Source organism: Vulpes lagopus, chromosome 8 (assembly GCF_018345385.1).
Source record: "Vulpes lagopus strain Blue_001 chromosome 8, ASM1834538v1, whole genome shotgun sequence".
Lineage (NCBI taxonomy): Eukaryota > Metazoa > Chordata > Mammalia > Carnivora > Canidae > Vulpes > Vulpes lagopus.
In genome coordinates this window covers 108432961-108447523 of record NC_054831.1, presented here as the reverse complement: position 1 = coordinate 108447523, position 14563 = coordinate 108432961, and the positions used below count along the sequence as shown (strand labels likewise).

General features: G+C 45.5%; 1 protein-coding gene across 3 annotated transcripts; it reads left to right on the top strand.

Annotated features, from left to right (window-relative positions):
• Positions 1-2224: 2224 nt before the first annotated feature.
• On the top strand, positions 2225-13553 carry HERPUD1 (homocysteine inducible ER protein with ubiquitin like domain 1). 3 transcript variants are annotated; one of them, XM_041767299.1, is made up of 8 exons: positions 2225-2490; positions 5250-5327; positions 5420-5491; positions 6484-6614; positions 8811-8933; positions 9424-9774; positions 11256-11361; positions 12789-13553. In XM_041767299.1, exons 1-8 carry the CDS (start codon positions 2338-2340, stop codon positions 12951-12953), a joined length of 1179 nt encoding a protein of 392 aa, XP_041623233.1. In that variant the 5' UTR covers positions 2225-2337; the 3' UTR covers positions 12954-13553. The 3 variants fall into 3 exon arrangements, with proteins under 3 accessions (XP_041623233.1, XP_041623234.1, XP_041623232.1); XM_041767300.1 differs by having other exon boundaries at positions 5417-5491; positions 8811-8930; XM_041767298.1 differs by having other exon boundaries at positions 2226-2490; positions 5417-5491.
• Positions 13554-14563: the final 1010 nt, after the last annotated feature.

Sequence of the window (14563 nt, the reverse complement as noted above, 5' to 3'; positions counted from 1 at the left end):
CCAGTAACATCATTATCTCCTGTCTGGCTGCCTCTTTTAAAGCTTCTGCTATTTTTTATATGGCCTGGCCCCACTGGTCAGCTTCTAGCTAGTTCCAAGACTACCAGATCATAATCAGTCATTTCCTCCCATCTTATATATGAAAAGCAGGACCAGCTACACAATTTGTGAGGACATAGTGAAAAATGAAAATGCAAAACTTCTTGTTCAAAATGTATAAGAATATCAGATGGTAACAGCAGAGCATTAAAGCAAGAGTGGAGTCCCGTGTGATTGCACAGGTCCCACACCTGTGATGAGAAGCAACACAGCCCTCCTCAGCAGATGAAAACCAATCACAGAAAGCTGAGCATGGGCACACTTTATCTCTAAAGCCCTCCACTGGGACAGCCCGGGTGGCTCAGCAGTTTAGTGCCACCTTTGGCCCAGGGTAGGATCCTGGAGATCCAGGATCGAGTCCCACATCAGGCTCCCTGCATGGGGCCTGCTTCTCCCTCTGCCTGTGTCTCTGCCTCTCTCTTTCTCTGTGTCTCTGTGAATAAATAAATAAATAAATAAATAAATAAATAAATAAATAAATCTAAAAAAAATAAATTGTAAAGCCCTCCACTTCCTCTTCTTAACATAAAGACTGCTGAAAAAGAAGCCACCCTAGTTCTGTGTTACATTAAGGCTGACTGTTATGGATCGAATTGTGTAAAAGGATGTTCAAGTCCTGACCCCCAGTACCTATGAATGTGGAAATGTGGTCTTTGCACAAGATCAAGCTAAACTGAAATCATTTGGGTGGACTAAACCAGTATGACTGGCTTCCTAATAAAAAGGGTGGTGTGGGGGTGCCTGGGTGGCTCAGTCTGTTGGAGGTCCAACTTTTGATTTTGGCTCAGGTCATCATTTCAGGGTTGTGGGATGGAGCCTCAGGTCTGGCTCTGCTGAGTGAATGGAGTCTGCTTGAGAGTCTCCGCCTCGCCCCCTGATCCCCACTTGTGCTCACACTCTCTCTTAAACAAACAAACAAATAAGTAAATAAATAATAAAGGGGGGTGTTGAGACGCAGAAACAGACCTGCATGGAGGGAAAATGATGTGAAAAAGCGCGCACACAGGGAGAACGCACTCTGACGGCGCAGGCCGAGCTGGGATGCTGTAGCCGCACACCCAGAACTGCAAACATTGCCACAAACTACCAGAAGCAGGAAACGCACTGAACAGACTCCCTGTCACAGCGCTCATCGGCAGCAACCCCGGCCCAGCACCTCGATGTGTGCTCCGGCCTCCTGGCCCAGGGCACAGCACGTTCTGTCCCTCGGGCCGCGCGGTCCGCGGCCTGCAGCCTCCGCCCAGACCAGGCTCCTCGCGTCAGCCGCCTGCCCTTGCCGGGCTCCCGGCACCCGCATGGACAGACGTCCCAAGGCGCCCGCATGGGGATGGGCCGCACCACGTCACTGCTGTTTCTCAAGACCTTTTCTCCTACAGAGGCGAGGGCGGGAGGTTGGCCTACCTCAGCGGCACCTCCACCTCGTAGAACACGGAGAACCCTCGCCTCCGGGGCTCCGCCCCAGTGAAAGGCCGCGGCGGGGCTTCCCGGCCGGAGCTGGACCGCGCGGCCTAAAGGGGATGCCCGCACCCGCGGGGGCCGCTGGGGGAGTCCAGCCTGCGTCCTCCCCTGCCGAGGCCCCGGGACTCGCACACGGGGCCCAGCCCGCCGTGCTCCGGGCGGAGGCCGCGGAAGGCGTGGGGAAGCCTCCGCCGTAGGGCAGGCCGCGGGGCCTGGCGTCCAGGCCGCCCGCACGCCCGCACCGCGGGGAAGGGAAAGGGGCAGAGAGCCTTGGCACCCGGGGCCAGACAGGGCGGGGAGAGCTGCTTTGTGAGGACACAATTTGCAGAAACCTGCAAGCCGGGGGTCTGCCTGCCCGTGCCCCCGAGAGGCGCCTGGAGCAAGGCCGCACCCCGGTCCGTCCGGGCCTCAGCGCCCCGGCGGGGCTCAGCGCACCCAAACATGGCCGCCGAACCCGGGTTCCGGGGCCGCAGCCGGGACTCCGAGTGACGCAAGGGCGACGGGTTGCATCAGCCCCCGACCACGTGCTCGGCCCGCCCTTCCGCCCACGAACCCGGGCGCCGATTGGGCCACGTTAGGGCCGTGACCCCCGCCCCAGCCAATGGGCGGCGGCCACAGAGTGTCCTCGCCGCAGAGCCCTAGCGCGAGGTGCCTATAAAAGGCGCCTGAGGCGGGGGCGCGCGCCCCAGAGACGCGAGCGGTCGTTGCGGAGGTTGTGGGCGGCTCCGACGCCGCCTGCCTGGCATCTCGGAGCGCCGCCGAGCCCACAGCGCAGCCGACATGGAGGTCGAGCCCGAACCCGAGCCTGAGCCCGTCACGCTCCTGGTGAAGAGCCCCAACCAGCGCCACCGCGACCTGGAGCTGAGCGGCGACCGCAGCTGGAGCGTGGGCCGCCTCAAGGCCCACCTGAGCCGCGTCTACCCCGAGCGCCCGGTGAGAGGGGCCCCGACTCCCGTTGCCGGCGTCCCCCGGCCCGGCCGCCATCCCTGCGGCTCGCCCATCGCCCCCCAGCCCCGACGGCTGGTCCCCCGCAGGTCTCCTCCCCGCTGGGGTCTCGCCCTGCCCTGCCGCCATCGCTCCGCCCTCCAGACGGGCTGCCTTCCCCCGTCCCCTCGTCTCGTGTCCCCCAGCCCCTAAGGCTGTCGCCCTCCCGCCCCGCCCCCCAGACCACTGCCCCGTCCCCTGGGTCTGGCTTCCGGCCTTGGCCCCGCCGCCGAGACCGCGGCTTGACCTTGGGTGAGTCCTTGCACCCTTCCAAACTCCGTTTCCCCGAAAGAGCAGGGCGACAGGCGTTCCGCACTGGGGACTGGGTAGAAGCGAGGACGCAGGAATGCTGCCAAGTGGATCTTCCGAAGCAGCGTCTCGGTGCGGGGCGGGAGGGCGGGGGCCAGCGGGGCCAGCCCCGGGCCGTGGCTAGGGACACGGGGGAGCGCCCAAGGAGTGTGTGTGTCCTCAAGGCGCCGCAGCCGGCAGCGAGACGTGGCTCTTCCCCTCGCCCGCCGCCTTCCGCCGCGGCCCCTCCCTGCCCGGCGCGCCGGACTCCGCGGCCGGTGCCTGGTCCCGGGGAGGAGCCCCGCGCACTCTCTGCTTAGAGGGATTTAGAAGGAAGCAGGCAGAGTCTGGGCGTTAAGACTTTGGCTCCTCAATTACAGACTTCCTCGCTTTGTTTTGGTTGACACATCTGTCAACATCCCCCTTAGCACCGCCCTCCCTTCCCTCCCCACCACGTGACGGAGGCTGCGAGCCGGACCTTCCTGTATTTACTTTGTACCCTGATATTATGTAAGTGTCAGCCGTGTGCTCCGCTGCCCACAAGTGCGATTCTGCCTTAAACAGGAGAAGGCATCTGGGCGACAAAGACTGAAATTGTTCCCTCTTACCTGAAAATTTGCAGCGTGTGGTAGCTGGGGGGGGGGGGGGGGGGGGGGGCGGGGGAGGGGGTAGGTTGTCAGGCTTTTTATCCCTTAATTGTTGAATATGGAATGTAGAAGTGAGCTTTCCTTCCGAGTTATTCTTTGAATTTTGCTAGTTTATCTAAAAAGCTGTCATTCCCTTGGGACTATTCGTAGTTTCACCACAACTGTTTCCAAGAAACTCGGTGGCTGAGGTGCTGTGAGAGTAGCTGTTAGGTCCACAGATAGGTGTGGTCCCTAGTTGCATCATTTGGTAAAAGTGTTTTGGAGGAGAGCTTCCCTTAAGGGCTTCCTTGGGTGACAACCATCACTCCTATTAAGTCTGAAGACCCAAAAATTGTAAATAAAAGATCTCTCAGGTGTGTAAATTTGTGCATAAAAATTATGACTGGAGGGGCACTCGTCATTTGGTTTCTTTTATAATAGCTTAGCATATTTGATTTCTTTTTTCAAATCAGCCTTCTGATTTGATGGAATGTCAGGTCAGGCCTTTTAAAGGGAAAAACACAGGCATCTATGGTTTTCAAAACCTTTACTAGTGTGGAACTCTTTATGTAATGCAGGACCCCACCTCTAGCATTTAACAAGATTATGTGCAAAGCATTACCTGTAAAGTCAATCAGAACAATGGTGAAGAATAGTATCCAATTTGGTTCTGTAGTTCAAGGTGCATGGTGTAAAATCCTGATTTATGCAGATAAATAGATGCAATTATTGTTTTGATTTATTTAAACAGTTTGCTTTATAATCTCCAGCTACTTGGCAGGAGCAGCTTTATTCCAGATTTTGCATAATTGTTTGTTCTGGCCTTGGGTTGGTGATCTCTATAGAGTACTGGCTTTGGTATGTATCATTTGAGGCCGTTATTTTTAAGTATGGTTTTTAAAGGAATTTAAAATCTAGTTGATTTTAAAAGTGAGATTTATATGAAAATGTGTAGAGTCCCTGTGGTTTTGAAATCACTGGAATGGAGATGACGGTTGGAATCTTGACTCTTCAGCGGGGTGGGTGAACTTGGACAAGTCAGTTTCAGACTTTTCCTCCCTTCAATAGCGGTAGTAAGCCTCAGAGTTCTCTGAAATACTACCTCCGTACCATTTCCTCTCTACTTGGATTTGTATGTTGGGAAAAGTCTCTTTGAGAGCTTAATTTAGAATTGCTTTATGTTTGGGTCCTGGGTGGCTCAGTTGGTTAAGTGTCTGCCTTGGGCTGAGATCATGATTTCAGGGCCTTGGGATAGAGCTGCTCAGTGGGGAGTCTGTTTTTCCCCCTACCCCTCCCCTTGCTTACATATACACACACACTGTCTCAAATAAATAGATAAAATCTTAAAATTAAAAAAAAAAAAAAAAGAATTTCTCTTAGGACAATACTAGGTGATTTTGGTAAAGGCTGACCTTGGTTGGGAGTACTTTGAGTTTTCTCTGAGACCAAACCAGGTTTTGAAGTTAGTTGCTCTGGGATCCCCAAATACAATTTGTGTTTTTAGTGGCAGAAAGGAATTTCCTTGGGAGTTTAAAAGTCAAGTAGGTCACCATAGATTTTGTGGACTGGAGATAATTTGCCATCCTAAATTTATTTGCATGTTAAAGAGAAATTCAAAGTTCAGTACTTTCTATAGAGGAGTTTTGTATATGAAACCTTTGAAAAAAAAATGCTTTCCTGTGATTCTAGGGAAAAACACCCATATTCAAGTTATTTCTATCAAAGTTTCTTCTGTATTTGGGAACTTGTGGGAGCTAAATGCTGACCTGTGGTACTCTTTCTTTCCATGAGTAGCGTCCAGAGGACCAGAGGTTAATTTATTCTGGGAAGCTGTTGTTGGATCACCAGTATCTCAAGGACTTGCTTCCAAAGGTACATCATTTACACGTTAACTTTTGAATGTTTTAAAAGCACTTACCAGGTTAAATTCAGGTCCTAAAGTACCTCCTTATTATTGTTAGCAGGAAAAACGGCATGTTTTGCATCTGGTGTGCAATGTGAAGGGTCCTTCAAAAACATCAGACACCAGCGCAAAGGTATGTCTGCTTTTCCAGATTATAACAATCTGTGTCATTCAGACTCTCATGGTAGAAATAAGGGGAGTTGGAAAAAATTCTTAAGAGATTTTAGTGCCTTTTTATTATCAAGTAATATTTTGTTTCTTCCCCAGCGAGAATCAGGAATTAGAAACTTACCAATACAAGTGCATGTCTACTCTCACAGTAGTATGCCAATGTTGTGGGAAAGTAGTGTTCTACATTACACAATCTTCTGGGACATGATTTGACCTATAATAGCTGTGTATCCAGATCACTGAACCAGCAAGGCACTTTAAAATGGGTTTTTACTAAATTTAGCGCATAATAAGCTGCTTCTAAGGAGTCACTAATTTTTATAAATAATAAAAGAAGTGAATATATTTCCTTTGGAAATTTTCATTGTGACTTATTAATTGGATAGGAAAAGATCCCAGTCTCTATCAAGTGATCTCTAAAGACTTACTTATGTTTGAGAGCCAAAGTAGTTTATTTTTCATTTCACAGTGTTGACTTAAATATACAATAATAATATTCTAATGTAGTGATGCACTCTAAATTAGGATCATGACTCTTTCATGAAACATCTGAACATAGAATAGGAAATTTCTTTCCTTTAGGTTGCTGGTTGGGTTGTATTTCTAAATCTTATTGGTCAGATTTAGTTTCTTGATTTAGTAAATTTAGTAAATTGAACACCATAAAATCTATAGAACATTATCAGGATACTTTAACTTCCTTGGAAGATTTTGATAAAATTACAGCATAGTTATTCTAGGAAAAAATAGAGAATTTAAAAAATATCTACATATTGAAATTGGATTGAATAAATTTCAGAGTATTTTTTACATAACATTGCATTTATTTAATTTTGTCATTCAGAGGGTCAGGGTGAGGGACATAAGCCATTCACAGCAAAAGAATCCTTTTAGTTTTGTTGCAGACTGTTGCATCAGATCCTTTGTTCTAATGTTCATCTTACACTTTCTTAGGTTGCTGAATCCACAGAGCAGCCTGCTGGTCTCCATCAGGGACAGTATCCTGGGGATTCCTCAGGAGATAGTTTAAGACAAAGGGATGTTCTTCGGAACCTTTCTCCGTCTGGATGGGAGAATATCTCAAGGTGAGTGTTACAATAGAGCACCAGGTTTATACAACATGGATGTGCGTCATTGCATCAATTTTAGGAATAAAGTATGTTTATGGTATATAGTCACAGAGCTTTAAAATGTAAAAAATGTTGCTTTTTAAGGGCTTCACTCTAAAGATCTTTTATGCATTTAGCTTAATACACAGCCTTTTACAAACTTAAAACACATGGGGGTGCATGTGTTGGGAATGTAGGCATTTCCCTTCCCATGTGGTTGTGCTTTGCCTTGTGCTGACCTCATGATAGGGACTTAGTGCTGCAGAGAAAACAGCTGGTGTAAGCATCTCATAGCTGCTTTGCTGAGTGGCTTTGTGCTTTGTCTGTCATAACAATGGGTGACAAAAGGTGATGAAAAGATTAAGAAATGCTCTGCCAAGGGCTGAGTTGGCAGTGCTAGGGAAAAAAAAGGTCTTTTCTTTAGAGCAAAAGCCAGGAATGACTAAATGCTCTGATGTTTGGATTTCATACCTCTTGGAATACCTTATTATGAAAGTTGTTATGGGGTAAAATAATTAACTACAAGTTGAAATTCTGTAATCCCTTGACTCCTGCTTCCCTTTTCCTATTGGTTTTTAATAATTTTGACACAGTCAGGTATTTGAGGAACGATGAGTTGTTTTTTCCTTAACAGAAATTTCAAATACACACAAAAGCAGAGGGAACGGTGTAATGAATCTCCACGCAGCCATCACCCAAACCCAGTAATGATCAAAGTTTGACCATCCTTGTTTCATCTATTCCTCCTTTGCTTTTTACTTTCTGAAGTCTTTAAAAGTAATTCCCAGACATCATGTCAGTTTACCCCTACATACTTGAGTTATCTTGCATATTTACAATGCTCTCCTCATGAGAACTACAAAAGCACTTTGTTACCCTCTCACTTCCTTTCACTGTAACTTTTTTAAATGATCAAAAACAACATTATACCAAGACTTACTTGAATTGGAATACCATTTTGGAAACACTCTGGTTAGAGAATTTGGTTAAAAGACAGTCAGCATAGGGGCACCTGGGTGCGTCAGTTGATTAAGTGTCTGACTCTTGATCTCAGCTCAGGTCTTGATCTCAGAGTCCTGAGATCGAACCCTGCATTGGCCTCCATGCTGAACATGGAGCCTACTTAAAAAGAAGAAAAAGACTGTCAGCATATAAATTGGATAATTGGATAGAAACACTTAAAAGTGTTTCTCTAATTCTAGCTATACAACATGAGATTTGTGGCCTATATGCGTGTTAATTTCACCTTGATAAAACTTGTTGATTTTATTCAACACATATTTATTGAGTAGCCAATACATAGAACTTTAAGGACGGGAGTTAACCAGCAGTGCTGATCACATAACCAGTTCCTGATTTTTCTACAATTCTTAGTTTCAGTTTTGTGAACTGCTGCCAAAGAAGTTTACTGTCTAAGGCACACAAAGCTAAAGATGACACCCATATCCCCTGCCCTTGGCTGTTTAAGAAACAGGAGTTTGTTGTCAAACATGTCTCGAATCCAGCCCTGCTATTTAACTAGCTCAATGACTTTGTGCAAATCCCTTGTCTTCCCTGAGCTGTATCTTGGCTCCCCTCTGTGAAATAGAGGGGAAACCTCCCTCCTCACAAGGTCGTTGGGGATCCAGTGAGATAACAGTCCAGCAGCCTGTACAGGGTGGTCAGTAAGCACGTATGAGTGATGCCACATACACACGTAGCTCAGCCCCACATGTAGCTCAGATTTAAGGGTGGGGAGAAATGAGTATCAGGAGGACAGCGTAGTTTTCTTCAGGAAGGGCTTTGAGAGAGATGTGGGTTTTTAGAGCAGCTCTTTGTAGGATAAAGAGTGGGTTTAGAGCTGCAGTGAGACTCAGCAGATGGAGAACGGGTGAGGATCCACCTAGCCTGAAAGGGTTCAGATTGTTTATATGTCATAGTAATGACATGGTGTGAGAACCCAGTGCTGGGCACGGGCTCTTGTGTCCCTGTGGGACCTGGACCATGGTAGGGGGGCTCTGTCAACAGTTTCTGTGCTTATATGACACAGGTGTAGCACACAGTAATCTACCATGTAGCTGTCCTAAATAAAGCCTCTACCTCTTTGATTTGAAGTCCTAATTATAATTTAGGCCTTTTATTTATTCATACTACACCAGGTCAAAATGAGTGTTTTTTAAAAATCTTTCATAGGCCTGAAGCTGCCCAGCCAGCGTTCCAAGGCCTGGGGCCTGGCTTCTCGGGCTATACCACCTATGGTTGGCTGCAGCTCTCCTGGTTCCAGCAGATGTATGCACGGCAGTACTACATGCAGTAGTAAGTCCTTCCCTGTCATGCGGGGGGCGGCCAGCGTTAGGGATGGAGGGATGAGGGTATTCATCAGTTTCTGTAGAGGCCTGCTCTTTCTGGTCCGGTGGAGGAGAGTAGAAATAACTGCTCCCTAATTCAGGGGGACTTATGTATGTTTGTAGTTTCAGGAGTTCATTGAGAATCAGTTACTTCCTTTTCAATATGCAATATCTTTAAAGTTTTGTGAAAAATTTAATTTGCTACTATACCATGCTTTTATAGTTTTATGCTTCTAACTCCAGGTGAAATTTACCATGTGCTTCTCTTAAGGAGAAGAGGCATTTATAGATAGAATTGTTAGTAAAGAAATTCTTCACTAAGTTCAAGAAAAGTCAAGTTTTCATATACCTATTTATAATTTTTGATAGTAAAACATCCTGTGTAAATAAGGTTATGAGAAGCAGTCTTCACAGTGCTTTGCTCTCAACAGTATCTGCCTCTGTCATTTTCATTTTAGTTTAGCGGCCACTGCTGCATCAGGGGCGTTTGTCGCCTCACCAAGTGCACAGGAGATCCCTGTGGTTTCTGCACCTGCTCCAGCCCCTATTCACAACCAGTTTCCAGCAGAGAACCAGCCAGCCAATCAGAACGCTGCTCCTCCAGTGGTGGTTAACCCTGGGGCCAATCAAAATTTGCGAATGAATGCACAAGGTGGCCCTATTGTGGAAGAAGATGATGAAATAAATCGAGATTGGTTGGATTGGACCTACTCAGCGGCCACATTTTCCGTTTTTCTCAGTATCCTCTACTTCTACTCCTCCCTGAGCAGGTTCCTCATGGTCATGGGAGCCACTGTCGTCATGTACCTGTAAGCACATGATTTGATTTCCTTTTTTCCCTTTACTATGAGTTAACACCACATGGTGGCTCAAAGTAAATATAGATTTTTCTTTTTTTTTGGGCAGTCGCAGTCATTGTTTATGGAAATGTATTTTTTATTGTGTTTTTTAAAAAGATTGTATTTATTTAGAGTGTGTGAGTGGGGGGAGGGGCAGAGAGAATCTTAAATGGACTCCATACCCAGTACCGAGCCCAATGTGGAGCTCAGTCTCACAACCCTGAGATCAAAACCAGAGCCGAAATCAAGAATTGGATGCCTAACTGACTAAGCCACTCCTGTGAAAGTGTATATAAATGGTACATTTCTGGTACTTTCAATGCAAGGAGCTGAGAGCTTGATTGGACACTGCTGAGAACACATTAATGGTGTGTTAATACAAGAAGAAAATTCTGTTTTCTTCTAGATAAGGTAACTGCCAGGCTCATGAATCACAATAATATGGCCCTTCTAAGGCATGGAAGGGAAAATTATATTTCTTTTGAATAAAACAAGCTACAGCTCTTGCCTTCCAGGATAAAGGTCAGGCACTGACTGCAGCATAGCTTTGACAGGCCAGGGAACCTTACAGATCTGATATTTGGCTTTATCCATTGCTCAGAGTAGTGGTTCTCAACTAGGATGACATTTGTGACTGTCACATCCAGAGAGGTGGTCCTACTGGCATCTAGTAGGTGGAAGCCAGAGGTGCCGCTAGGCATCCTGAAAAGCACGGGACAGCCCCACAGTAAATCTCCAGCCCAACATGGCAGTAGCACCAAAGTTAAGAAACCCTGGCCTAGAGGAGTACTACGTCCTTATTGTCAGAATTGATAAGTTTTTCCTCTATAGGGAAAATGGCTTCTTATTTTATTTTTAAAAATCTTAAGAGAGAAATATATGAATAATATAACAAATACTTATATATCCAGAATTATTAATTGTTAATATTTTGTCACATTTGCTTTAAGACTTTAATTGGATTTTCCAAATAAAATTTTAGGCAATTCCTTAAGATTTATAGTCTCTATAATCATATATTTAAGTGGCCAAATTTAGGTCATTATTAGCCAGATTATTACATGTTATAATCCCAACTCTGTGGGCATGTGTGTATTTATCCCCCTCTCACCCCCTGCTCAGATTTGCAGGTATAAAGTTTAGTTTGGATGAGCAAGTGTTTATAGAGCACTTACTGTGTGTAGGTGCTGTTAATGTCGGGCACACGGTGCTGAATAAAACATAGTCCCCCATAGTGAGCTTAAAGAAGCTGACAGGCCAGTGAGGAGGTCTAGGAGATGGGGTGGTAGAAGGTGTCTCCAGACGGGCCTGGCTGTGAGCTTCTAATCAGAGCCCTGCTTTGATGAGAGGAGGAGAGCAACGGGGGCCTTATCTAATCAAGAAGACCCTTCCGTTCTTGAACAAAGTTCACCATGATGAGCTGAGGTAGAATTTATGTGCTTCCTTTGAAGGCATCACGTTGGATGGTTTCCATTTAGACAGAGGCCGGTTCAGAACTTTCCAAATGATGGTCCTCCTCATGAAGCTGTTAATCAGGACCCCAACAATAACTTACAGGTAAGGAGCTTCCAGTGGGGCCCAGCAAGCTTCATGTGAAATGCCAGGCTCTCAAATCCTTAACCATTAGGTATTTAACCTCATGGTTTGCCATTTCTTTTTCTTTTTTTAAAGATTCTATTTATTTATTCATGAGAGACACAGAGAGAGGCAGAGACACAGGCAGAGGAAGGAAGAAGCAGGCTCCATGCAGGATGCCCGACATGGGACTCGATCCTGGATCTCCAGGATCAGGCCCTGGGCTGAAGGTAGCACTAAACTGCCGAGCCACCCATGCTACCCTGCCATTTCGTTAGGCTGAAGTTTCAAGATTTTTTTCAAATTTATTCTTAGAGCAGTAGCTACTTTTTTTTAAAGATATATTTATTTTGAGAGAAAGAGCATGTAGAGGTGTAAGCAGAGGGAGAGAGAGAATCTCAAGCAGACTCCATGCACCAAGTGTGGAGCCTGACACAGGGCTTAATTCCATGACCCTGAGCTTATGACTTGAGCAGAAACCAGGAGTCAGACACTTAAGCAACTGAGCCACCCAGCCTCCCTGAGCAGTAGCTATTTTTGAAAAACATTGAATATGCCATAAAATCCATCAGGTATTTTAGTCATGTGGCAATTTGCATTTTGACATATGTAAATAATGTTTTTTTAAACTCACTATTTTGAGCATTCAGTGGTCTCTAATGATTATTGTATAATTATATAATTACTATATTATATAAGTATTATACCATGGAAACTGCTAATAGTTATTTTAATTAAGGATTAGGGATGGAGAAGCACATCTCACAGACTAAATTTCCTGGAGAATTTCCCTAGGTTTATAGAGCAGTTTAATCCATAATCCTTTGTTTTAAATAATTCTTTTCTTTTTTTTTTAATAAATTTTTTTAAGATTTATGTGTTTATTTATGGGGGGGGGCGGGCAGAGACACACAGGCAGAGGGAGAAGCAGGCTCCATGCCAGGAGCCCAACGTGGGACTCAATCCCAGGACTCCAGGGTCACACCCTGGGCCAAAGGCAGGCGCCAAACTGCTGAGCCACCCAGGGATCCCCTAATCCATAATCCTAAAGGATATTCTTCTGTAATATAAATTGTCACCCTAGTATCTGTTCTTAGAACCCAGAGTTTCCATTTTTGGTTTCTTAGAACACTGCCAAAATTAGGATATCCACATTTAATGAAATGGTTAGCTTAATTCATGAGATTAATAATAAAGAGCTAATTGCTTCGTTTGTTCTAAATACTTATTGCTGGGAATTTTCAAAACTGTGAGAAGATCACCAGCACAGTTGTGCTGTGAGGCCTGAGAGCTCCATTCCCGCAGGCCTGGCTGCCAGGGATTTACTCTGCCCTTTCCTAACTCACATTACGTTATTTGGTGTTTGTCACGATCCTAATGGTTTTCTCATTGTGTTTCCTTAACTGTAGGAAGGCCTTGATCCTGAAATCGAAGACCCCAACCACCTCCCTCCAGACAGGGATGTACTGGATGACGAGCAGACCAGCCCTTCATTTATGAGCACAGCCTGGCTTGTCTTCAAGACTTTCTTTGCTTCTCTTCTTCCAGAAGGCCCCCCAGCCATAGCAAACTGATGGTGCTTGCTTTCTGGCTGCTGGACGCTTTGACAGGCATGGACTGGATCACCTGACTCCAGCTAGATCTCCTCACCTGGACATGGCAATGGCATAGAATTCAAGAAATCAACAAGGAGGAGGTTATGCTTTTGTTGATCAAACAAAAGCAGAAACTAAGACGTGAAGCCATGATACAAATTGCTGAACAAAAAATGTCCGAGGCTTCTCATGTCTTTATTCTCTGAAGAGCTTTAATATATACTGTATGTAGTTTCATAGGCACTGTAAGTAGAAGGCATTAGTGTCGCATGTTTATGCCTGAGGAACTTTTCAGATGTGTGTGTCTGCATGTGTGTTTGTACATAGGTATCATAGACGCAGAAATGGTTCTGCTGGTACGATTTGATTCCTGTTGGAATGTTTAAATTACACTAAGTGTACTACTTTATATAATCAATGAAATTGCTAGACATGTTTTAGCAGGACTTTTCTAGGAAAGACTTATGTATAATTGCTTTTTAAAATGCAGTGCTTTACTTCAAACCAAGGGGAACTTTGCAGAGGCGAAAGCCTTTGCTAGGTTTTCTGTTCAATAAAGTTTTACTATGAATGATCCTGGCAGAGACTCCTGTCGTCTTAGCTGTCTGCTCCTTGCCCGTGGTCACTGAATGATCAACATTTGGGTTGCTGACTTGTGAGTCACGTGAATATTTTGCTTCTTTTGCAAATGAACTATTAGTACTCATGAAGAATGATATGGTAAGGCCATGAAAGTTTTAATTTACTAAGAATGTACTTGTGTTTGCCCCCATCCCCTGATTCCAATGGTACCCGCTCATGTAGTGACCATCAAACTTGAATTCCCTGGATTTAAAGTTAGGGACAGTGGGGTGGCCTGGCCGGCTCAGTCAGAAGAGCATGTTGACTCGATCTGAGAGTTGTGAGTTTGAGCCCTCCGCTGGGTGTGGAACCTACTTTAAAAAAAAGTTAGTGTCATTGCCAATTCTGTACTAATTATACCTGTTCATATAGCAGGCTTTTGTAAGCTGAGCCTGCTTTGATGACCTAAATCTCAGTATTAATTTTGAGACTAATCTTAAAAACACAGCTCTGTGTATTTTTCACACACAAATAGTGTTACAGGCAGAATGCTGAAGGCCTGGGCAGGTGTTTTTAGCAGAGTACATCACACTTACCGTATCATGGTTGTGATCATTTAATCATCACTGAGAACATCATTTACATTTTTTAAAAAGATCTTATTTATTCATGAGAGACACAGAGGCAGACACAGGCAGAGGAAGAAGCAGGTTCCCTGCTGGGAGCCCGATGTGGGACTTGATCCCAGGGACCCCGGGATCACGACCTGAGCCAAAAGCAGATACTCAATCACTGAGCCACCCAGGCATCCCCATGATTTACATTCAATAAACTCATTAAATAATTCATGGCAAGATGCTGGATAAATACAAAGGTATTTCATGTATGGTTCTGCTTCAAAAAGCCAACCAAAGAGGGGCTACCTGGGTGGCTCAGTCCGCTGAGAGTCTGACTCTTGATTTCCATTCAGGTCATGATTTCAGAATCATGGATTTGAGCCCCACATCCACTGCCTGCTGGGTGTGGAG